Genomic DNA, 22,928 nt, shown 5'->3' with positions numbered 1-22,928 from the left:
TTCCTGCACTTCCTTACTTTCTGGTATAAGAAGACTTTCACTGTCATCTTGTATTTCTTCTGGCTCAGTCCAGAAAGGAGCCATTTCTCCAAGGAGCTTTTTAGAGAGCAATAGTATTTAGAAACCAAGATCAGGGCATCATTGTAGTTACGACTCATGTTCCTGCAGTTTGTAAACATCTCATTTGTGGCTTTTCATTTCCTTTGTGGTATCTTTGATAAACCCAAGTTCTCACTGTTAATATGGTCAAATGGATCTTTTTTTTTTTCTTACAGCTTGTTTTTTTTTCTATCTTGTTTAAGAAATACTTTCTGTCTCATGTCATAAAGATGACTTGTAATAAGTCGTAAAGATAAAGTTAAAAAGTCATAAAGATAAAAATGCCTTCATATTTAAGTCCTTAATCTGTCTGCAGTTGAGTGATGTGAAGTAGGAATCTATTTTTATTTTTTCCATATGTAAAAATCAGTGATTCCAGTAAAATTTATGTAATAGTCAATCTTTTCCTTACTAATTTCCAATGCTAGTTTTGTCATCTGTCAGGTTTGAGTGGGTTATATTTGAGTGGACTTTTTATTCTTTTCCATTTTTCTCTCTGATATCTGTGTGTCGATACCATTTTACTTTAATTACTATGGTCTCATAATAGTCTGGATGTATGGTATGGGAAATCTTCCCACTGAGTTCTTCTTATTCCTCAGGATGTCTTGGCTATTTTGGCCCTTTGAACCATCATATAAATATTAGAATCAGCTTGTAAAGGTCCACCATAAACGGTTTAAAGATCTAGTTTGACAGTCTTTGTTTTTTAACTGGAAAGTTTAACCCCTTTGCTTTGATTGCGATTACTAGTAAACATTTAGACTATTTCTACTACCTTATTCTGTGCTTTTTATTTTTCACACTTTTTTCTATGTTTCTTTTTTTCTCACCACTCTCTTCTTCATCCCATTTCATTATTTTATCTCCTGCCACGTTGGAAGCTATATGCACTTTCTTTTATTCTTTTAAGTGATTAATTTAGAAATTTCAACATGGGGGCACCTGGGTGGCTCAGTCGGTTGAGCCCCTAACTCTTGATTTCGGCTTGCGTCATGATCTCAGGGTCATGGGATCGAGCCCCCTGTTGGGCTCCGCACTCAGCACAGAGTCTGCTTGTCCCTTTCTTTCTCACTCTGCCCTCACCCGCTTGTGCCCTCTCTAAAATAAGTAAATAAAATCTTTAAAAAAAAAAGAAATTTCAACATGAATATTTAACTTAAACTCTATAAGTTAATAAATATCTTCACTTTCCTCTTGGAAAATACAAGGGAATTAAAATACTCTCATCAATCCTGTCCTGACATGCATTTTTTCCAGGATTTTTGTTTTTAATCACTATTTTCCATCCTCATTGCTAGTATTATTGACATGAAGACAATGCCTGTTTAGATTTACTCACAAATTTCCCATTTTCTTTACCATTATGCGTGGTTGTCTAGGATTTTCTGAGAGTTTTCCTTCTCTGAAGTATATTTTTTAGAAATTTCTTAAGTGAGAATCTTTTGGTTGTAAATTCTCCAATGTTTGTGTGAAAGATGGTTTCACTGGATATAAACGACTAGTTTGATGGCTATTTTCCTTCAGCCTTTTGAAGATATTATGCCTTCTCTGACTTTCATTTGTGCAGCTGAAAAGTCCATTGGTTGACTCATTGTTCTTTTATAGAAAATCTGTTTTCTCTCCAGCTGCTTTTAAGATCATCTTTGTAGTTCCCTATGATATGCCTAGATTTTAATTCTATTTTATCTTATGTAGGATATACTGGGCTTCCTGCATCAGAGGATTGTTGTCTTTCATCAAGTCTTATAAATTCTCAGCTCTCTTTGAATGTTGCCTTTCTCCTTTCATACAGGGTTTGGCTGTCCTGCCTCTATCATCATTGTCTCTTAACCTTTCCTTTAAATCTTCTATTTTTTGCTATCTCTGTGCTGTATTCCAAGTAATTTCTTTGCATGCATATTCCAGTTCATGAAGTCTCTCTGTACTTAGCTGTATGTAACTTAACTCTGTATTTAACTGTATTTTATGTTTTGCTTAAGCCAGTTGTTCATTGTCTCGTTTTAACTCTTCTATTTTATGTTTCTATAAGTACCATGCAATTATTTTTTAATTTTTTTATTGTTATGTTAATCCCCATACATTACATCATTAGTTTTATTTTTTATTTTTTATTTATTTATTTTTTTTAAAGATTTTATTTATTTATTTGACAGAGACAGAGATAGCGAGAGCAGGAACATAAGCAGCGGGAGTGGGAGAAGGAGAAGCAGGCTTCCCCTCGAGGAGGGAGCCTGATATGGGACTCGATCCCAGGACCCTGGGATCATGACCTGAGCCGAAGGCAGACGCCTAACGACTGAGCCACCCAGGCGCCTTATTGATGATCTTTTATGTTTGTGTTGCTTGGAACTTTGGAACTTTTTCTGTTTGTTTGTTTGTTTGTTTTTAAGTTTGAGTTTACAGGGCGTTCTTCTAGAAAGATTTCTTTTTCCTTCTGTCAGGGATTTAGGGGCATTAGAACAGGGAACACTTTCAATTAAATTTTCAGCTGAAGTTTTTTTTGGGTCATCCGGGCAGTGTAAATTCCAGTCTCAAGTGTGAATAAATACAACTTAGTGATTAGGAATTCCCCGGAGAAACTTTTCTCATTTCTCTTCCATCCACAGTCAAGGCTGAGACAGGCAAGATTCTTTCTGCGAAGCTGGGTATTTGCTGGTGTACCCACCGTTGACATTACCTGTCGAGAGTCCTAACCCTGTACCTGAGTCTCTAACTCAGCCCCCCTCCCTGCCCTGGCACCACACATTACCTCCTTCCCCACACAGCCTTGCGGGCATGCCTTGTGTACATGCCCAGCTCTAGGCATCAGGAATTATTGGACGACCTCAGAGCAGACACTATTTCAGACTCTCACCCTTGTGGAACCTGCTTCATTGTTCCCTGTCTCTGAGTTCCGCCCCTGCCGCCTTAGTTCTATGTCAGCCGTGATTTTAAAAATGGTTTAAATATTTGGGGCGCCTGGGTGGCTCAGTCGTTAAGCGTCTGCCTTCGGCTCAGGTCATGATCCTGGGGTCCTGGGATCGAGCCCTGCATCGGGCTCCCTGCTCAGCGGGAAGCCTGCTTCTCCCTCTGCCCCTGCCCCTGCTTGTGCTCTCTCTCTCACAAATAAATAAAATCTTAAAAAAAAAAAAATGGTTTAAATATTTTATTCATCACTCCTAAGTGTTCTCTCCTGGGAGAAGTTTTCTGCATATTTACTATGCTAAGAAGAATAGAGGGAAGTCCCTATTGTGGTTTTTAATAAAAACTGATTAATAAAAAAAGTATCTGAAATGTGGAACACAGGTTTTACTTTTTTGCTGTATCTATATCTGCAAATAGATATATCATCACCCTGTTCCTAAATTATTATGTTAATGACTTACTAGCAGCAACTACTCCCTAGACTACCCACTCTCTAAAGATAGTTATGGGTTACAGTATTCACTTAAAAATAGCCTGTTTAAAATACGGCTTCTGTTCATGTGTGGTTGTGATGGGGAGGGTGCTCTGCAGCCAGAGAATGTGCACGTATATTTAATGGCTCAGTATGGATGCGTTCTGTGGTGACGCTCACACGCTATACATCCTCAAATCTTGGAAATAATTTTTGCCTCATTGGAAGTCAGTGATGCCTATAGTATTAAGTATAATACTGAATAGTTACCTTGCTATGGTAGAAAGTGCATGAGTTCTGAAATCAGAGGCCTCGGTTTGAATCCCAGAAAGTGATGGAGGACGCATAATGAAGGCATGTTTATGTAAGACATTGCCAAAGTGTAAAGCATCTTCCAAATGTTAATTTCCAGAACCCAGTCTAGAGCCAGGGACACGGTAAGCACCCCACAGTCGTTCACTGAGAGAATGAACTAAGGATTACTACCCTCTCTGGTACCTTCAGACTTTTCTAAAGAAAGTGAGCCTCAGAGTAATAAAAAAGTGCTAATCATTTCTTTCACCACTAACGATCTCAATATAGTGACTATCTTAAGTCCTAGGAAATATGGTAATTAAGAGGGCGGTATATTAAAACTGTAACACATTTTTAGGAGCAGCCGTGACGGGCTTGTGAAACACACTCACCGCCGTTGCCTGGGGGCTGCTGGGGCAGGCGTCCAGGAGCTCCCGTGGGGGGTTTAAAGGCTTGAGGTAACGGGTGACAAAGACGGTTTTTCCACTGATGTCAGTCACCGTGGTGAGGCATTGGCGGTGTGGAAACTTTAAGGCACATTCGGTTTGAAACTTCTCTGTTGCTTGAAGCAATTTCTCATCTTCCTGAGAATCAAACTTCAAAGACAAAGACTCCATGGAGTTTACATCTGATTACAGGAGACACAGAACGCGTTGCGATCCCACAGTCGACACGAACTAAACATGTGCTTCAGGAACTATGATTAAGTGACCCCTTACGCTATTGCCGTGCCCTGGAGTCCCAGGGCTTTATTTAATTATATTTATAATCTAAAGATTAGATGGATTCATTAAATACTTAAAATATATTGAACAGGATTGAAAGAAAGCAGTCAACAGGCAAGCAGCCCTATGGAAAACTATAACCACCTATATAGAAAGTAAAGTATAATGTACTAATTCTGATTGATGAGACCAAGCAGTAGTTTTATGTGTATTTTGACATTGGTTTTAGAGGGGGGAGGGGCCCAGAAATCTAACATCTCAAAGGCAAAGCTTGAGCAACTCATGCTAAATGCGTAACAAATTGGCAGATACATGTTGATGTGTTAAGTTTTAAATCCACGATCAATGTAATACATAATAGTAATGGGTCTCAAGGAAAAAGGAAACAGAACTAGAAAGATCGAATGTATTATATTTATTTTAAGCAGTTCTCTGATCCAAGATGAGCTACCAATTCCCAAGCTTCTGATAGTAACTCAAAGCAGATGAAACAGAACAATTTTCATTTGCCTTTAGACACATGTTGTAATTTTTTTCCCTAAAGCTATTGCTAAAAAAAAATAGTTTGAAAAAAGCAGATATTTAAATGTTTTTACAAGAATTTTATTGCTTAGTATAAAAATATACATATGGTTGCTTACATTTCAGAGGGTTTCAAGATAAACTCAAATAAAATTTTATTAGAAAAATTAACTGTTAAGTCGAATTTAGATTCTAGGCAGTCCCTGACAATGTGTTTGTTTTGAGAAGGGAGGTGCACCCAACTATCCTTCTCATACTCTGCTTTATTTATTTATTTTTTTAGCATTTAAAATCACTGATAAGTTTACTCTGTCTCCCCCTATAGAGTAAGATTCCTAGAATCGGGGATTTTGTTTTGCTCTTGTTTTTTATCTCCAGTACCAATACCACCTGGCACGTAGTACACATAGTAAGTGTTTAACAAATATTGTTGAGTGAATGAACAAGTGCACAGAAAACATCCCCTTACTTTTTTATGACTTCAGATAGAATCTAGACTATCCCAGCTGTTCTTGACTTCTGTTTCATTGGAGCTGGACTGTGGCTCCTGTTTCTAATTCGATTGCTGTACCCTGAGGGATTGGGGTAGCGGTTGTGGGGATTAAGTAGGACGGAGGCACTTCCGGAAGCCTCCCACACACTCCCGTGGGATGTCCCTGACATCTGAAACTGAACATCATCGTCATCTGCATCATCACTGTAACCACCTACTGCTCAGCATACCGCCACCCCACGGTAGCTGCCCGACAGACGTTAGGACGGAGATATAAATAAATGGAAATGGTGAGCTCTGAAGACTTGTTTGGTATAGGTGTGTCACAGACTCCTGGGATAGAACTGTCACCCCAGAAATAATTGTAACTTTAGAAAGACGGAGAATCATGCAACAAGAGTGCTATGAAACAAAGCACCCAGTGAATTCATCCCTATGTTCTTTACACTCATTTATTTACTTACTCATCCAGTTATTTGCTGAGAGTCTGAAAGGTACCAGGCACTGTGGATAAATGAGTATGAAACAGTGCCCTAAGCAACTTCTAGTCTAGAGGAAAACACTAACAAGCAGTCAGGCACTTGAACTACTTGACCAGAGAGTCTATGGAGATAAACACAGGGTGCCAGGGGAGCACTTAAGAGGCAGCAATAGGCTTTGCCCAGAAAGAGCAACAAAAACCTTGAATCAGTCCTGACTATTGGCCTTCCAGGTTGAAGAAACTATGTCTAAAACGTTTTCTACCACTTGGACCTGGATGTGCAGTTAGGTATTTTGAAAACGTACCTAGTGCTTCGTGAGAGCAGGGCCCATGCTTGAATCATCTTGTGTTCCTCTCTGCCCCGAGCATACACAAGGTAAGCATTTAAATAAGTATCTATTAATGGTCATTAATACTTGCTTAGGTCACCAGGATGCCATTCCATGGAGCGAAACAGTGATTTATGGAGGACTATGCCATCTTGGTAATCTAAGAAGTGCCAAGGGAAAGCTAAATACTAGAAGAATTTGGGTTGTTTATTACAAAACAAATTAAGGGCTAACTGACAAATTCGCAGTTTGATTCAACACAAAATGTGGAAGATTCTTAACTGGTTCAATTTTTTTTTTTTTTTTTTTTACCTCTAGGTTAGTGTCAGTATTTACAGAAAATCAAATGGGTTCAAAACTTCTCTTTGGACACACTGTGACAGCTCTCCTAATCAGAAATCATTGTCACAGCCGTGCTGTCTCTGTAAGAAGCAGCTCATGGATTTTATAGGCTTGGAAACAGTGGAGATGGTGCCCAGCATGCAGGCTACATTCACACCTATGACTTCCTACATTCACAGCTAACTAAGAATCTCTCTGGCAAAATGAAATGGGCCGAAAGACAGAGCTGGACATTCTTCATGGAACTTCCAGCGTCTGCTGTAGCTCATCGCCAAGGGATCGCACATACACCAGGACCCATCAGCTTCCATGAAGTGGCAGGGGACGGAAAGCAGCTAAGTAAAAGCCTAATAACTACCAACAGATGTAAAACAAAATACCTGGTATACCTTTTTAAGCATGTCACTCATCTATCAGAGGCAAGAAAGAAAAAAGAAATGAGAGGAAGACTTTATTAACAGAAATAATCTATTTTTAAAAACTTAACTTTTCTCAAGACAACGTAAAGCAGTTACAGGAAGAGTTTCAGGAGTTGCCGCTACTGATTCTTGTGAAAATTCCATGAGTAAATCCCTTAAAAAGTCAGGGAATGGTTCCCCATGGGATAATGATGGAGGGAAGACTCTAATTTGCTAATTCTGGAAGTTGCTGGTAAGCAGAAAACCAATTCCAGGTTGTGGGCTCTATGCTCTTAGGGTGAGAGCTTGTCTCTCCCGAATCATCTGCAGGGGACTCACCCAGCAGTGTTTTCTGCCACTGTGTTTAGGACATCAGGGTGTTGTCGGTCCACATGCTTCCTCATCAAATAGCAGCAAAGAACCTGCCCTCCAAAGGGGTTTCTTAAGCCTCCTTTCAAGAGGCCTGAGGGAAATGCTCCACACACAGCGGGGCAGTGACCTGCCACCGAAGCAGCAGTGGACAGCCCTGTCACCTGGCTGTAGGCGGGGCAGGCTGCGGACCTGGGGCTGGGCTTCAGGGCCCGGGGGGTGGGGGGCAGTGCCAGGTGCTAAGGCGGCTCTGGGCTCTGGGTTTCAACCCTTTGGCCGCGGTCGCAGACTGCTTTCACATGCTTTGGAAGCTCACCTCCAGATGGAGTGCTTTTCCTTCGTGAAGAAGACATAGAAATAGCAAAACCATCTTTTGTCTGGGAGCATTCTTCTGTATCAGCATGCTGTTGGCTTTCTCTTGAGTTTATACATGAAGGAAGAACATTCAGCATACATGTTTCACTTCCTAGAAATATTCTGAAGCGCATGTATTCTGCCGTGTTTTCTAGAGAACAGATTTGTCACAGCGTTTGTGACAAAGGCCAGCATGTGAGATTAATTCGAATTTCAGTAGATTTATTTTTTCCAATAATCCTTGCAAAGGGGAATAGGGATAGTATTTTTCTCTGTGAACCAAACTGTAATACTGAAACAGAAACAGAGGAATGTGCTCATTTTTTTTTCCATCTCCATCTGAGTCTTAATTACAAAGCTAAGATGGATAAACTAAAGAGTCAGCAGGAGAATCCGTGTCTAGTGTAGTAGGTGACAAGCTGGGTTTACACATGAACGTAAGCTCCGTGGGATTTTTCTCTGCTTTTCTAGGCTGCTGTATCCCCAGTGCCTGAGAAATGCCTGTCACATAGAAGATGCTCAGTAAATATTTATTGAATATATAAGGTTTCGAGTCAGACAGACTTGTTAGCTCTGCATTTACTGTCTGGGTGAACTGGAAGGTTGAGCCTTGGTTTCCTCCTGTCTCAGTTGCAGACCCACCGTACAATACAGCTGTGAGTAGTAAGAGAGAACAGGTGTCAAATGTCTGACACAGTGCTGAGGACCGAGTAAGAACTCAGTACTTGTGATTGCATTAGTTTATGGTGTGACGAGGTCATAGTCAGTACTTTCCCCCCAAACCAGTGAGGGCGGTGCCCATTAAGGCTGCATGAGCATGTTACATTAAGGAGGTGTCTCCTGGCTATAAGGGTTGGGAAACAGTTGCTAACAAAACTACGTTCTGGAAACTCTTTGTTGTAGAGCTGTTCAGAGTTAGAGCACTTGTGCAGATATTTGTTTCTGTCTGAAGGCACTGAAATGAGGTGACCCCTGGAGGTCTAGCCTTACGATCCTATAAATCGATTCAATGCGCAGCCCAACCAGGGACGTGAGGTCACACGTGGAGGTGTATTTCAGCATGCTTGCCAATAAACATCAAGATAAAACAGCAGTCTGCTTTTTTTCTTCCATTAAGAAAATTCTTCTAAACCTGGCGCATGTTTATGTTTGTCTTGCTTGGCCTGAAAGTTTAAGTTGTGGATCAACCTAAGTATCGGCTCAATGGAAGTACCAATCTCCAATCTCCCCTTCCTTCTGTCCAGACTCTAAGAGTGGTGAGTGGACAGTGTCAGGAGCCCTCTGCCTGCGCCACGCGGTCTGCGTTTATAAAAGCACAGCCCAGCAAGCATAGTGGTGTCTCATCAGCATCAGACATGCGATGCTCAAGTGGGGGCAGGGTTACCTTTTCTCGAACAGACTCCCCGGGAACCAGCTGAGGCTCGATGGTAATGAACAGGGTGATGTAGGAACCTTCACTCAGGCTTCGCACCGAGTCAAAACTCCGCTCGATCATCAGGTTTCGCTCCTTACTGTAGCCCAGAAGAACAGGGGGAATGTCTATTTTAAACGTCCCGTCAATCTGTGAAGAACATACGACTTGGTGAACATCCTGGTGGTTTTCCAGTGAAAGTTCAAAGGTAAGTGTCCGCCCCTCACCATCTGGTGAATCCAATAAAGAGTGCTCGACTGGCATTCAAGGCTCCCCCCTCTTTCTGGGCGTGTCTCCCTGAGCTCTCACGGGAAGGGCTCTCTACTTCCCTGCCTCTGCGAAGTTCTGCAGAGCGTCTCCCAGCTCTGCAGGTTGACCGTGACAGCAGGTCACCTGGGTTCAAATCCTGGATCACACTCCGGGTGCCTCAGCTCGTGCATTTATAAAGAGACAATAACAGGACCTACTTGTAGGGTAGTTCCAGGTGCTGGATGAATAGATGTCAGACACCCAGAGAAATGCCGGGCGTACGCTCAGCGCTCAGTATGGACGGGCCAGCGGCCTTTCCGCCTTTTCTGGAATGCCCCAGAGTTTCATCCCCCCCTGCGGAGTATCCATCATTATTTCCAGGTTCGGGTCGGATGTCATTTCCTTCGTGAATTATTTTGTCTCCAGCAGCCTCACACAGAGTGTGTGTCTTCCGCTTGTTACCGTGACCCATTCTGCCCCACTCTGTAGTCGTGTGCCTGTTTATCGCTTTGTTCTGGAGACCTGATTTCTCTCTGTGAACAGATCTGTGTATCACCCCCGTTCCCACCACCCTTCTCCAGTGTAGAGCCGCGTTTTGTTTACACAGCAGGTGCTCAGTACCTGTGGGTCTAGGCACTACGAGCCACTTGTATGAAGTGACCTGACTTCTGCAGAGGCTCCAAAACACAGGACTTTCCACTCGTGTGTAGTCAACACAACAGTAAGTTTATAAAAGACTGTCTGGTGCCACACAACTTTTCAGGGCCGGAATTTGAAATTCACACGCTTACAGAGAATCTGATTTTCATTTCGGTCTTTAGTGGCCTTTATGTCTCAGGAGAAATACAGAAAGAAGTTAAACTTTCAGTGACTGCGCCTTCTAGGGAGGAATTAAGTGAGCTATTGTTTATTTTCCTCCTTACATCGGTGCTTTGCCCCAGAGCCTGCACTGGGGGGCAGGTGAGGGGTACAGGGAAAAGGACACAGAAACAGGCCGCCTGGGTGGCTCAGTCATTAAGCATCTGCCTTCAGCTCAGGTCATGATCCCAGGGTCCTGGGATCGAGTCCCGCATCGGGCTTCCTGCTCAGTGGGGAGTCTGCTTCTCCCTCTACCCCTCCCCCCTGCTTGTGCTCTTTCTCTCTCTCACAAATAAATAAATAAAATCTTAAAAAAAAAAAAAGCATACAGAAACAACGCCGTGAAACGTGCAGCTGAAACAAGCAGGTGCATCTGATGTGGCAACTAGGCCGATGACCCAGAAAGGAGTGGGTGTTCTCTCCAGGTAGCTGGAGTATCGGGATTTAAGACAGGGTTTCTCTGCCTGGGCACAGCTGGTCTTTGGGGCCTGAGGACTGTCTGTGGTGGGCGCTGTCCTGTGCACCGTGGGGTGTCTGCAGCATCCCCGGCCTCCACCCACAAGACACCACGAGCTCCCATTCTACTTGTGACAACAGCAGTGTCTCCAGACCCTGCCCAATGTCCCCTGCGGGTGCATGGGAGAGCACGAGTTTGGGAGTCAGACGAAACTTTTAAATGACAAATGTAATAAAATCATTCTCAAAAGTAATACTGAAATGTATAAACCCCAACGTTGAATAGTTCTCTCCGTTTACCAGTCTCACTCCCCAGGGATACGCAATGTGAGCACTGTGGGAAGTGGGTAAAAGCTGAATCCCACTCTGCTGTAAGCTTTGGGATTTGAGTAGTGACTTCACATCTCTAGGCTTCTGTCTCTTCATCTGTAAAATGGGGACAATAAAGCCGACTGGGTTGTTGTGAGGTTTAATTGAGGTGACATACAAACTAGCTAGTAATGGCATGTAATATAGTTACTCCTACTGTTATTAGTGGGTCAGGATTCGACTTGTTTTGTGTAGCTTCAAACCAGGACCTACAAATAGGGAAGCACACAGATTATGGCATGGTTCAAGGAAGAAATTTATAACACTATGGCAAAGAGATCAAATTCCCTGTTTCTAGAGGCACTCAAGCAGAGTATGGACATTACCACAGTAAAGGAGATTAATTTATCAAGAAGGGATTGGGAGTAATTACCTCTGAGTACCCTTCCAAATGTGAAATTCAGCAATGCCAAATAACATGGCAGTTTTGTTTACAAACTCGTGTGCTCTTAAACAAAAAAAAATTTTTTTCATTTAAGATCTATTTAAAGAGGGAAATGTAGGGCGCCTGGGTGGCTCAGTCGGTTAAGCGACTGCCTTCGGCTCAGGTCATGATCCCGGAGTCCTGGGATCGAGTCCCGCATCGGGCTCCTGGCTCGGCGGGGAGCCTGCTTCTCCCTCTGACCCTCTCCCCTCTCATGCTGTTTCTCTCTCTCTCTCTCTCTCAAATAAATAAATAAACTCTTTAAAAAAAAAAAAAAAAAAAAAAATAAAGAGGGAAATGTAAATTTTTTGGCCAGCACATAACGGAAGCTTCACCTGTAGACTGTCCCGTTGTCTAGGGGGAGAATTGCAATTCCAATTATCCTTAAGCTTCCAACCCATCCAAGCCTGGGTCTGGCTGCAGACTCTGGCCCGGGAGACACGTGGTCTGGGTGGTCATCACGTGTGGGATTAAATCGCTCCCTCTGTGGCTGTGGGAGATTAGCTACAGGCTTGTGGCTCAAAGCCTCCCGTTGCCATGGATTTAATACCAGGATATTAAAGCCATTGCAGAATCTTTCACTGTCCCAGATTAGAGCTACTAAGTCATTCAAGAGTTGTTAACCTAATGGGTCCCCTTAAGCAAAATCACTAAACTCTGAAGAAGGGTGTCTTACTTGAACGGGTCTCCACTAACCGTTTCCCGTGTCTGAAATGGGGAGCACTCTAGAAGCATTAATAGAATGCACGTGATTAAATGGCCGTCACTGTCTGACTGTTCCCTTCAGGTTACTTTCAGGCATCCATCCACTCCACTTTGGTCGTTTAGACACGTTTCCGCTCCGTCCCACCATCTGCTTCACTTCTACTTAAATGTTAGAAAAATTCTCAGACTGGAACTGTCCTCCATTAACTCCTGACTCTAAGGCAGATGGATGTTTTACAAGCCACGCAAATATGACCCAAGATCAATGGCTTTTTCTCTTGCTGACGGCGGCTCGCACATAGGTTCTCTCAGTGGGGAGGGTAGGGGAGCAGTGGACGCAGCCGTTCCCGAGCCCCACGGAATTCGGACGTCGGATGCTTACCTTGGCTTGGAAGTAAATGGTGCTAAATGGGATTTTCACGCTTCCCAACCAGTGTCTCTCAATATGGGTGTGGATTCCCCTTCCTCTTTCATGGTCATCCTGCAGGGGGTGGGAAGTGGTAACTGTTGAGCAACGTCGGCCACTCATGTAATTAACCGGCCCCGGGAAAACGGCCGGGCTGTAGCCGGAAGCCCACGGGGTAGGTTGGACAGACCTACGGCCCATTCTGGCTCAGACACTTCATCATTCTGTGGCCCTGGGAAGGTCACTCAACCCCTCTGCACCTCAGTTTCCCCTTCACTAAACTGGAGATTTTACAATCTCCTTCACAGGGTTGTTCTAGAATTAAAACCACATATGTAACCCACCCAGTGCAGTTATCGAAAATCAAAAAGCTAGTTCTCTTCCTCCCTTCTCCCTTTCCTGCTCACACATGTCAGGTCTGAAACATGTCAAGCAGCACAAAGACAGAATGTGTTAGGGACTTACAGTGGGTAGAGGGCGTGAACACGGGTGCAGACGCCTTCCTCCAAACTGTGAGCTTACCTCTAGGACGTCGTTCAGCACTTCATCAAAAATGTTAATGAACACATCGTCTCTCACTGACTGCAAACTGGTGGTGCTGTAATCCCCATTGGGGGCCCTGCACATGGGCACATGTGACCAGGGACCATGACAATGGGCAAGATAGAAACAATGAGCGCTCAAATACCCAAATCTGAAAAATACTCAAATATGAGCATAGACATGAGGATTAAAAGCAGTGCTTTCATTTCAAATATTTACCTTTGTACTGAGATGCTTTAACATAATACCTATACTCAGGTGGAAGGGGCCCTAGACTGGAGGCCCCGTAGAGACAGAAGCCCCATCTGCTGGCTTGTCCTGCCGAGTCTCCCATCATCCCCTCAACCTGCATGGTGAGCTTTGCGAGGAGCCAGCTGGCCACAGCTGAGCTGGCTCGTGGACAGGCTACACTCAAGGGCTCCGGCTGACACTCGTGCCGGTCAGTATGCAGGTTTCCTAAGCAACTGGGCTTTAGAAGATGCGTCTCCAGCAGACCACGCCCCAGTCTTAAACCTCCTGGTGTCATAAGGCTGCTGGAATGGTCCCTGCCTCCCACTCACTTTCCCATAGCTAACTAAGCAGAGCAGGGGTGAGTTCATCTCCTATAATATCATCTGCTCCGAGTCCAGCCCATACTGGGCTGTTGCATGTATTTTGTTGAGCATCTGCCTTTACGTTTTCCCCTTCTTTATGCTCATTGTGTGCATAATAGTGGTATGTGTCCCTCTCTTCTGACTGAACCAGCTCTAATCCTTGCTCCGTCTCTAAGATACTCTGTGGCCTTATGCCAGTCACCTTCCATCTTTGGGTTTTCATTTCTTTTCTATAAAAGTAGAGTGGTGCACTAGGTAATTTCTAAGGTTGCTTCAAGATCTGAAATAAGGAGTCTTTTAAATACCTAAAATCACTTAAAGTTTTAAATGCCTATGTAGTATTTCTGGTGAGGAAGAAAGCGTAATTATGGAAAGTAGGGAGTTACAGACTGGGGAGTTTACTTGAAGCTTCCAGAGTCGGGGAGACGAGGAACAACGGAAAGCTGTGTAGGGACTGTGGGGTCCAGGGAACGGGAATCTTGGGGCTGCACGATGCCAGAGCCTGGAGAGGCATGGGGGTGTCCCAACAGTGAACCTGAGTTTCAAAAGTTGGACATTTTCCCATTTTACTCTCGACTGGAGTCAGTTGTGAGACCAGAGGAGCAGCGTGGGACTCGGGGTCAGACTCTTGATCTTGTCCTAGCTCACGCTACAGAAGCTTTCACCCCCGAGGCCCCATTTTATTCACATTTCTTCAAAATATCCTACAGTTCCCTAAAGAGGAAAATACGCTCACCTAAAAGGAAGTTCCAGTTCTTCATTCCAGCTGGGGTTTGGTCCTTCAGCTGTAGTTGTGTGGCAAATCGTTCGTTGAAAAGAAACTTCCACAAAAGGACGTACTAAAACCTTCAAGAGAAGAGCAAGGTGTTAGAGTCCGTAACGGCTCGTTGAATTATTTTGTTCTTGGCAGAGGTAGAATATGTTGACTAAGTAGTGTGTTTCCAAAGAAAATGAAGCATTAAAGAGACGATACAGTTTCTGGGCAGTTCTGAAGGGGCAAGGATCTAAGCTGACACGCAGCATCCAGGTACTTCACCTGGCCGAGGGGGTAGTCCGCGCTGTGGGTGGGGCTGTGTGCGGTCGGGGAAGCAGCACGCTTCTCGCTGAAAGTCCGTGACGATCTTGATGGCTGCTGGAATTTGCTAGGAGGGAGAAATGCAGGACAGAAATTAGATACTCAGCAAGATGGCTTCTCCAAAGAGGTATGGTTCTGGAGACAGTCTGTTGACACTTCAGAAAGCTTTTAGTATGCTCGGGTCATCTCCATGACTTAGTGAGTCATATAGCCGCCCCAACTCCCACCCCTAGCCCTGCATGTCTGGCTGGAACAGAGAAAAGGGTCCTCCCCCCACTCCCAGGGGGTGCCTGAGTGAGGAATCTGTCTTTCCCCCCACAAATGAGAGCCTCAGTCCCTCTCAGGTGGCAGAATCCTGAGCTTCCTGGCCAGCCTGCCCTGTCTCCACCCAGGTCCCCTCCCACTGCATTCATTCTCTGTGACCTTGCATTCTCCAACAACTGTGAGCTACATATCCCATGTAAGACCCCTCTCTCCAGGCCTGCCAAGCCTCCCTGGGAAAGAGACCCTCACAGATTCCTAGCTTGAATTAGGATCTATGGGTCTTGCCTTCTTTCCCTTTTGGGATTCTTCTTTTTTCTTTTTTTTTTTAAGAAAGAGAGCATGCACGTGAACCAGGGTGGGGGGGGGGCAGTGGGTAAGGGTGGAGGTAGAGGAGAGGGGGGCAAAGGGAGAGGGAGAGAGAGAATCTTAAGCAGGCTCCACGTCCAGCATGGAGCCGGATGCTGGGCTCGATCTCACGACCCTGAGATCATGACCCAAGCCGAAATCAAGAGTTGGATGCTTAACTGACTAAGCCACCCAGGTGCCCCATCCCTTTTGGGATTCTTAAAAAAAGAAATGAAGATCATCTCCAGAGAGTCTCTCCCAGATACCTCTCCCCTCCTCCTAACGACACCCCTGCATATTTGCACTGAACTTTACAATTTACCAAGTATTTCATATTCATTACCGGCCAAAGTATAAATTGTCTCTTTCTACCAGACTGTCTTCCCTTTTCACAGATAAAGGTATCAGACAAGCCATGAGACAATAGAAGTGGAATATTTAACAAAACAGCTGCCAGAGAAACCCTTCTTCTCTCTGGAACACCACTGATTACAGTATTACAAAAACATCTGTGAAGCACCTACTATATTTGCAGCCTGTGTTAGACTCTGGGGCTGCAAAGATAAATCAAATGCACTAAAAGGGCCAGCAGACATGTAAACAAATAATCACAATCCAGTGGGAGGCACATTAGACCACAGGCATGGGCATGGGCCAGAAGAGTACAGAGAGGGAGATGAAAAATCCAATCTAGTTGGATGCAAGGGTAGAGGGTGAAGATTTGGGCAGGCTTAATGCAAGCGTTGATATCTGAGCTGTCTTAATGAGCCTACATGGAAATGTATAACATAGAGGATCAACCAAGCTTCCTTGTAATTTGAACGGAATGGTTTAACACTTAAAAAAAAATTCTATAGAGACCAAAATAAGAGAAACACCTATACGTTATTTTAAAAAACAGCTTTTCTCCCCACAGTTGAGCTTTGATGCAATCAAGGTGAAGGGGTTGGGCTATGGCTCGAGGAAGCAATGCTATGCACAGATTCAAGAGCTTAAATGGACATTTACTAGTAACCAAATGCTGGGAATAGTTGGTGATGATCAGATGTTCTGGAATGGGTGGAAGAGTTAGGCAGTAAAAAAAAAAAAAGAAAGAAAAAATAAAAAAAAAAGGGTAAAATAATGGATGGGGGATAAATTTAAAAGGAAGATCCTAGAGAGGAGAGAAGATGCCAAAGTCCAGAACGGTGCTCTTCTGTGAATCAGATGGCGCTGGGTGACCCTGGACAAGCCACCCACACATTTTCCCTTTTGTAAAATGGAGATATTAACAGTAGTGAGAAGTAAGCAAAATAATCTGTATGAAAGAGCCTTAGCATAGTGCGGGGAAGCTGATGAACGGACAGGAAAGGTCAGCCTTCCTCATTACATGGGCAAGGGTACCAGCTGGTAGAAGTTTTGATTCTTGCTCTTTCTTTCTTTAATTCTTGCTCATCTCTGTTCTCTAAAGGGGGTAAGAGACTCAAGCTCACCCTACCCTGGTTGGGGGGTCCGCACTGCCCCAGTGTAGTGAAACGTAGTAGGCATCACTCATGTCTCAGAGCAGATAAAAGGGAAGTCACATTTTTATGCTCATAGTATGTGTGTTTAGAACCTAGGACATACACCTTTCGGGTATCTGCCTAGCTCACACCCACTTCTCTGAGAACCGTTCCCCACCTTCAGGCCAGGGCCTGGGGACCCTGCCTCTCTGGCTGTAGGTGATTAGACCAGGGATCAACACCTGACCCAAGTTAGGACCTTCAGCTTTTCTCCTGAAAAGATGATACTTGGTGGATGGTACCATGGCTGAAAGGACCACTTCCTTCACATGGAGATGAAGCAGACCCACAGAGGGAAGCAAGCAAGAGAGACAATGGGCCTCAGAAGAACCATCTCAATCTTTTACCATCCACTGTCCACCATGTAGTTCAGCTGTACCTCTTAACCTGAGTTCTCTGAGATATTCCCAATGAACCCCCTCTTTAGCCTAAATTGACTGAGTTGGTTCTATTACTTGCAAGCAATAGTGTTTTGGCTTCAGTAAGACCGCCCCTCACTCCTGGCCGCCATGATCAACCACTACGTTCAATGTGGGGGTGGACATGCTATAAAGAAGTGAACCACTTGGCTGGGACCCTGTACTCTCCATCCCAGGGCCATCTGGAGGGCTCTCACCTTGCTGTGGGCTTCCTCACGGGAATGTCATAAGCCCGGATGATGTTCACCAGCACCTTTATGTCTCCATCGGACAGGTTTTGGGCTGTCACCTTCTTCCGACCTTTTCTCCTTGGCCTTAGTGGTCGCTTTTGTTCTGCCAGCTTGAAAAGGCTTAGCCCCAGAATGCTAATGATTACAGAACAGGATTAGGACTCTGAGGAAAGGAAAGGTCTGGAAAGCTGTGAGACAATTTCCCAAACTCTTCCCCAAGGGGCCCTCAAAGGCCCCCGAAAAACTCTTGTCTTTTTAAGGAGGGTGGAAATCATCAAAGAAATTCTCCCGAGATTGGGGAGATCCTCTGGTGTGGATCCTTACACTGATTTTAGTTGCTACTGATCAGAGGAAGAAAAGTGTGCTTGGGCCCCTCTTGCTTCCCGCCGCCTTGTTCTCTGCCTGCTCATCCCTCAAATGTGCGGTGCTCTGCCTACTCTCGGCCTTTGCTCGGCCAGGCCAGTCCTGTGCATGGGTGCCCTCCCCACTTCCTCCTCGTCTGCCCCTTCAGGGCCGGTGTCTCCCTTCCCCAGGGCCCCAGCCACGCCAGCTAGAAGGGCGCTCCCTCTCCTGAGCCCTGGAGCACACATTAACCTGCTCCATTCACATGGTGATGTTCACAGCCTTCTTGGGCACTTCTGGGGGTACCTTGGCCTCTGGAGTTAGACAAAGCCGTGGGGCTCCTGGCTCAGCTCTTTGACCTTGGGCACATTATCTCACCTCTTTGTCTCTGTTTCATCATCTGTAAAATGGGGATGATCATACCTACCTCTTGGGGTGATGAAGAGGATAAAGGGAGGGGGGTGTGCAAAGCACCCCGGCACTGGTCTAGCACCGGGTGGATGCCCTAAAATGGCAGCTGTTGGAAAGATGAGGCTGGCATGATGGCAGTGATTCTGCAGGAGGAAGGGGCGGGCCAGGAGGATCCCTCTCCACTCTCCCTCTCACTGAGGTGAAATCCCGTAAACACTTCCAAGAGGATGGGAGCGCAGGCAGTGAGTCATGGCGGGAGAAAGGGCCACGAAGCAGATCATTAAAGTCCAGCCCAGAGACTGAACAGAGGCACAGACGTGAGTCTGGATCTGCAGGTTGACGCCATGGGGCCAGACGGCGCGGGACAGAGCCGAGCGGCCTTCTTCCGAGGGCCATATGCTGGCTGGGGAGGCTACGGCCCCCCCCGGGCTTCCGCTTGCTCCCCTGCGGGTCTTCTATGGATCAAGCAGAGTGCTGGGTGCCTTACAGAGACCATTTCAAAGCCTGACAAGGGGAACATTTACCCCATTTTTCACATGAAGAAACTGGGAGGCGACAGGATTTGCTGAAGGCTCCTCAGTAAGAGGGAGCTGGGGCTCCAACTCGGTTCACTAGGACTAAACAGCCAGCTTCTTCCTCTTTTGAAAATACTGACATATATTTATTTTTAACTGCCTTAAAACAAGAGCAGGCCCATTACATATTAATATAATGGAAAGTTATGAAAAATAACTATCTTCCCCCCCAAAAAAAAGACTGTGAGGAGAGTGACATTGCAAATCTCTTTTTTCTGTGTGTGACTCGTTAGCTGCATTTTACTATTTTTAGTTTATTTTTATTGAGATGTAACTGTCATATAACTGTGTAAATTTAAGACGTACAGTGTGTTGGTCTGATACATTTACATATTGGAGTATGGCTGCCAGTGAGGTGATAGCCAACACCTCTTAACTTCACAGAATTATCTTTTTTTGGGGGGGGGAGAACAATTAAGATCAAGGCGCTTAGTAACTTTGAAGTTTATGATCAGTATTGACAGTATTCACTCTGCTACACCTGAGATCTCCAGGACTTATTTAATCACTAGTTGCAAGTTTGTATCCTCAAACAACATCTCCCTGATTTTCCCACCCCCTGGCCACTGGTAACCACCATTCTACTCTGTTTTTACGAGTTTGGGTTTTTTAGATTCCACATATAAGTGAGATCATACAGTATTTGTCTTTCTCTGTCTGATTTATCTCACTTAGCATAATGCCCTCAAGGTTCATGTTGTTGTAAATTAAGCCCATCTTATTAATCACTCTGCCAGGACAACCACCCAACCCAAACTTGGGGACCTCTGAGAGACACCTTTGCCAGAGGGTCCTAACATGGCACATCCCTTCTCTTTGTCAAAATTCCCCCCCTCCCCCAGAGGTGGCTCTTCTCAGGAGACTTTGCCGCCCTGCTAGCAGTCAGCATGGAAACATCTTGGTGGTTGGGACCATTAAATATAGAAACATCTTAGTTTAATGCTAAGAACAAACCAAAATTAAAAGAAGAAAGAACATACCCTGAGCCTTCAGAACTTAATGCAGAAAGTAAAGCAGAAAAAGAAAAAGAAAGAAAAGAAATGGAAAAACAGCATGAAAAATCACCATCTATTCTAAAGTATAATTTTCATGACTGAAAAAATACATTCAGTGACTGGACTCTGGGCCTGGGATAAAGAGGGAGGTTTGCACGAGTGTCTGTGGGTGCAGCCTCCCTCCTGGATATGGATGGAGGCCAAGCCAAAGAAAGGGTTTGCCATGGATAGACATTTTTTTGTCTCCTTCCCAACTTGGTGGTGGAGAGAAAGTACATGCATAGGAAATAAACTTTTTAGGAGACCAAGAGATTTAATCACAGAACAGGTCGGGAAGTCAATGCACTGCACGGGACCACCAATATGAAAGTTATTTTTCATCTTTTATGCCTCCACTTTGAGTTGAGATAATTATTGGATTATTCTAAGTAACAGGGAGACAATCAAGCAAATGCAATTGAATCCCAACTTCTATGTAAATATCCATTTTCCCTGCTCCCCCTGCCCCCTCACCAAACACACAGCAGCTCTCAGCCTCCCCCCACCCCCTGGAGCCCCAATGCTTATTCTGAGCCACCCCCTCTGCCCCGTGTGTGTGGGGGAGTGAGGGACAGACTGGAAGGAGGAGGTAGAAAGCAGGAGGGAAATGCTGTCAGACTTAATCTGATTGCAGCGGGGAACCGGCAAAGGCCTGTGGAGCTGACTTGGGCACGGTGGGAGATGAGATGGTGTGTACTGGGCGTGATAGAGAGCATCTCGTGTGACTTGTTCAACAAAACCCCCAACTAATGTAACCATGAGGTGTTAATCAGGTTTTACCAGTTCCCAGCATTACTGGGGGCTCAAATGCGGACCATACAAGGATAAACATCTTTTATGTACATGAAAATTTTAACATAATACAATAAAAAGAATATTTATAAGAAACAAAAGATTTGTTTGCTTTTACCTGATATTGGGAACTTCTTCTTCTACGATCAAGTCCGAAAGAAGAAAATGGTGTTTTGCAATCAGGAAACGATTTATCACTGATTCTCTAACCTGAGGACAGACAAGTGTTTTATTTAAAATCTCCCTGGTACATAGACTTCACAGCTCACTCCCTTGACTCCTTCGAGTTTTCACCTTGCCAGGTGACACCTCAGTGCATCCGCCAAGCGCACCTGCACTTTTCTCCCCGGTGCTGACCTCTTCCTATAGAAATCAACCCGCTTTGCTCACTAACGTAAGCTCCCTAAGGCAGAGGGGGTTCTGTTTCATTCACTGCTATATTCGTGGGTCCTGGGAAGGTTCCTGGTGGATGATAGTGAAATTTTGCTAAATGAATGAACAATTGGAAAAAATAGGACCAATCTTGAAGCGCACAGATTTCAGATTCTTAACTTCTTCCTCTATTCAGACTGACTTATTTTCTAATTATTCCTTAAATAGAGGACCTCTTAAATGTCATAAATTGTTGTTTTTTTTTTATAAGGAGCCCCCAGGGTAGATCATTTGGGTGGGAAAAATGTACTCTAATGACTATAGCATTTCCTACAAGTTAAATTTATTAAAAGAAGGAAGGGCAAAAGGATATTTCAAGTTTTTCATGCATCAGGGCAGTTAGTATGTAGTTTATAAAATTTTTTCATTACAAAGGTGATATGATGCAAACATTCAAATATGAGAAAAATCACGACTTAGAAATTGTGTCCCTTGTAATCATGCCCCCCTCAAGATAACCACTGATAATATACTGAGATACATCCTAGTGTTCCATATGTTCAAAAGATGAAGACAGCTGTTAATTTCATATCTGTAATTATGAGCAAATAAGTCTGGAGAGGTTAAGTGACGTTTAAGTATCCCACAGAGGACTTCGAAGAATAGGCACCACCCTCCCCCCAGTGTGAGGGTGCTGGTTATTTCCCCCTCTGAGGACTCTGTAAAATGGTTTTCCTTACCTGCTGGAGGTACTTGGCGACTATGGCCCTATGGGTATCTATGTGGTCCTTGGTTTCAATTACATTTCTGTCTCGTAAACGTTTCTCATAGTCCTAAAATTAAAAAGGAATAATTTTATGACTGTAAATTACTGGTACTCCCCCATGCGAGACTAGAGAATTTATCTTGAGATTAGAGAATTTGTCACATGTGGTTTAAGTAATAAATTATGGTTCGAAATATTTCTTCCACCTTCCTCTTCATTTTTGGTTCAAGATTGATCTTCGATGCAGTATGCAGGTTTTGGAACCAGTTGGTTGAACTGGCTTATAAGTAGAAGATAATTCTGTAGAGCAATTACAACTTAAGCTCTTTATGCAGGAAGAAAGAGGCCACAGAGATAAAAGAGAGACTCACTATAGTTCAAGATGCTAAGCTCACCCAAGCAACTCAGCCAAAGCCTCTGCTCACATTTTTGTCTTTTCTATTTTAAGTGGAGCAATTACAAAAATAGTAAATAGCATCTGGCCGCAGCTGATGTGGGTCACCTACTTGGAGGAGAGTAGAGGGTGCGTGAGCTTTGTCTTCTTAGGCTGCTGACTTTGCTCTCTCTATCGGTAAAATCCCCCGTGGGCCCAGGAAGCTGCCATGTTCTGCTTCAGTCCCTTGCTGGTCACAGCTGAATATCCCGGGTGTCTCCTAACCCAGCCTGGGAAACTCAAGCAATCTGTTCCCAAGATTTCTTTTTTTCTTTCTCTCTTTCTCTCTCTCTTTCTTCCTTTTTTTTTTTTTAGATTTATTTATTTATTTTAGAGAGAGAGTATGTCTGAGAGTGTGGGGGCGGGGAGAAGGGGAAGAAGAAGGAGAGAATTCTCAAGCAGACTCCCTGCTCAGCACAACCCAACTCCGGCTGGATCCCCGGACCCTGAGATCATGACCTGAGCCGAAATCAAGACCCAGATGCTCAACCGACCGAGCCACCCAGGTGCCCCTGTCGCTGTTCCCAAGA

The 22,928-nt window shown here is 44.4% G+C and overlaps 1 protein-coding gene across 8 annotated transcripts in view; it reads right to left on the bottom strand.

The window, feature by feature from the left end:
* CC2D2A (coiled-coil and C2 domain containing 2A) overlaps nucleotides 1-22,928 on the bottom strand; it is a 133,920-nt gene that overhangs the window by 20,390 nt on the left and 90,602 nt on the right. For 6 of the 8 annotated variants that reach the window (XM_078068404.1, XM_078068403.1, XM_078068409.1 and 3 more), the window contains 10 exons: nucleotides 21,940-22,032; nucleotides 20,946-21,037; nucleotides 19,982-19,996; nucleotides 17,641-17,808; nucleotides 14,836-14,941; nucleotides 14,536-14,645; nucleotides 13,186-13,282; nucleotides 12,640-12,738; nucleotides 9,170-9,346; nucleotides 4,165-4,368 (listed from right to left, as the gene is read on the bottom strand). In XM_078068404.1, the coding sequence (XP_077924530.1) occupies nucleotides 4,165-4,368; nucleotides 9,170-9,346; nucleotides 12,640-12,738; nucleotides 13,186-13,282; nucleotides 14,536-14,645; nucleotides 14,836-14,941; nucleotides 17,641-17,808; nucleotides 19,982-19,996; nucleotides 20,946-21,037; nucleotides 21,940-22,032 (1,161 nt within the window). The remainder of the gene's footprint in view (nucleotides 1-4,164; nucleotides 4,369-9,169; nucleotides 9,347-12,639; nucleotides 12,739-13,185; nucleotides 13,283-14,535; nucleotides 14,646-14,835; nucleotides 14,942-17,640; nucleotides 17,809-19,981; nucleotides 19,997-20,945; nucleotides 21,038-21,939; nucleotides 22,033-22,928) is intronic. The other 2 variants (XM_078068405.1, XM_078068408.1) reach the window with 1 other exon arrangement.

The sequence above is a fragment of the Halichoerus grypus genome, chromosome 3, assembly GCF_964656455.1.
Source record: "Halichoerus grypus chromosome 3, mHalGry1.hap1.1, whole genome shotgun sequence".
NCBI lineage: Eukaryota > Metazoa > Chordata > Mammalia > Carnivora > Phocidae > Halichoerus > Halichoerus grypus.
Note: the sequence above shows the minus strand (reverse complement) of the source record. Positions and strands in the feature narration are given on the sequence as shown.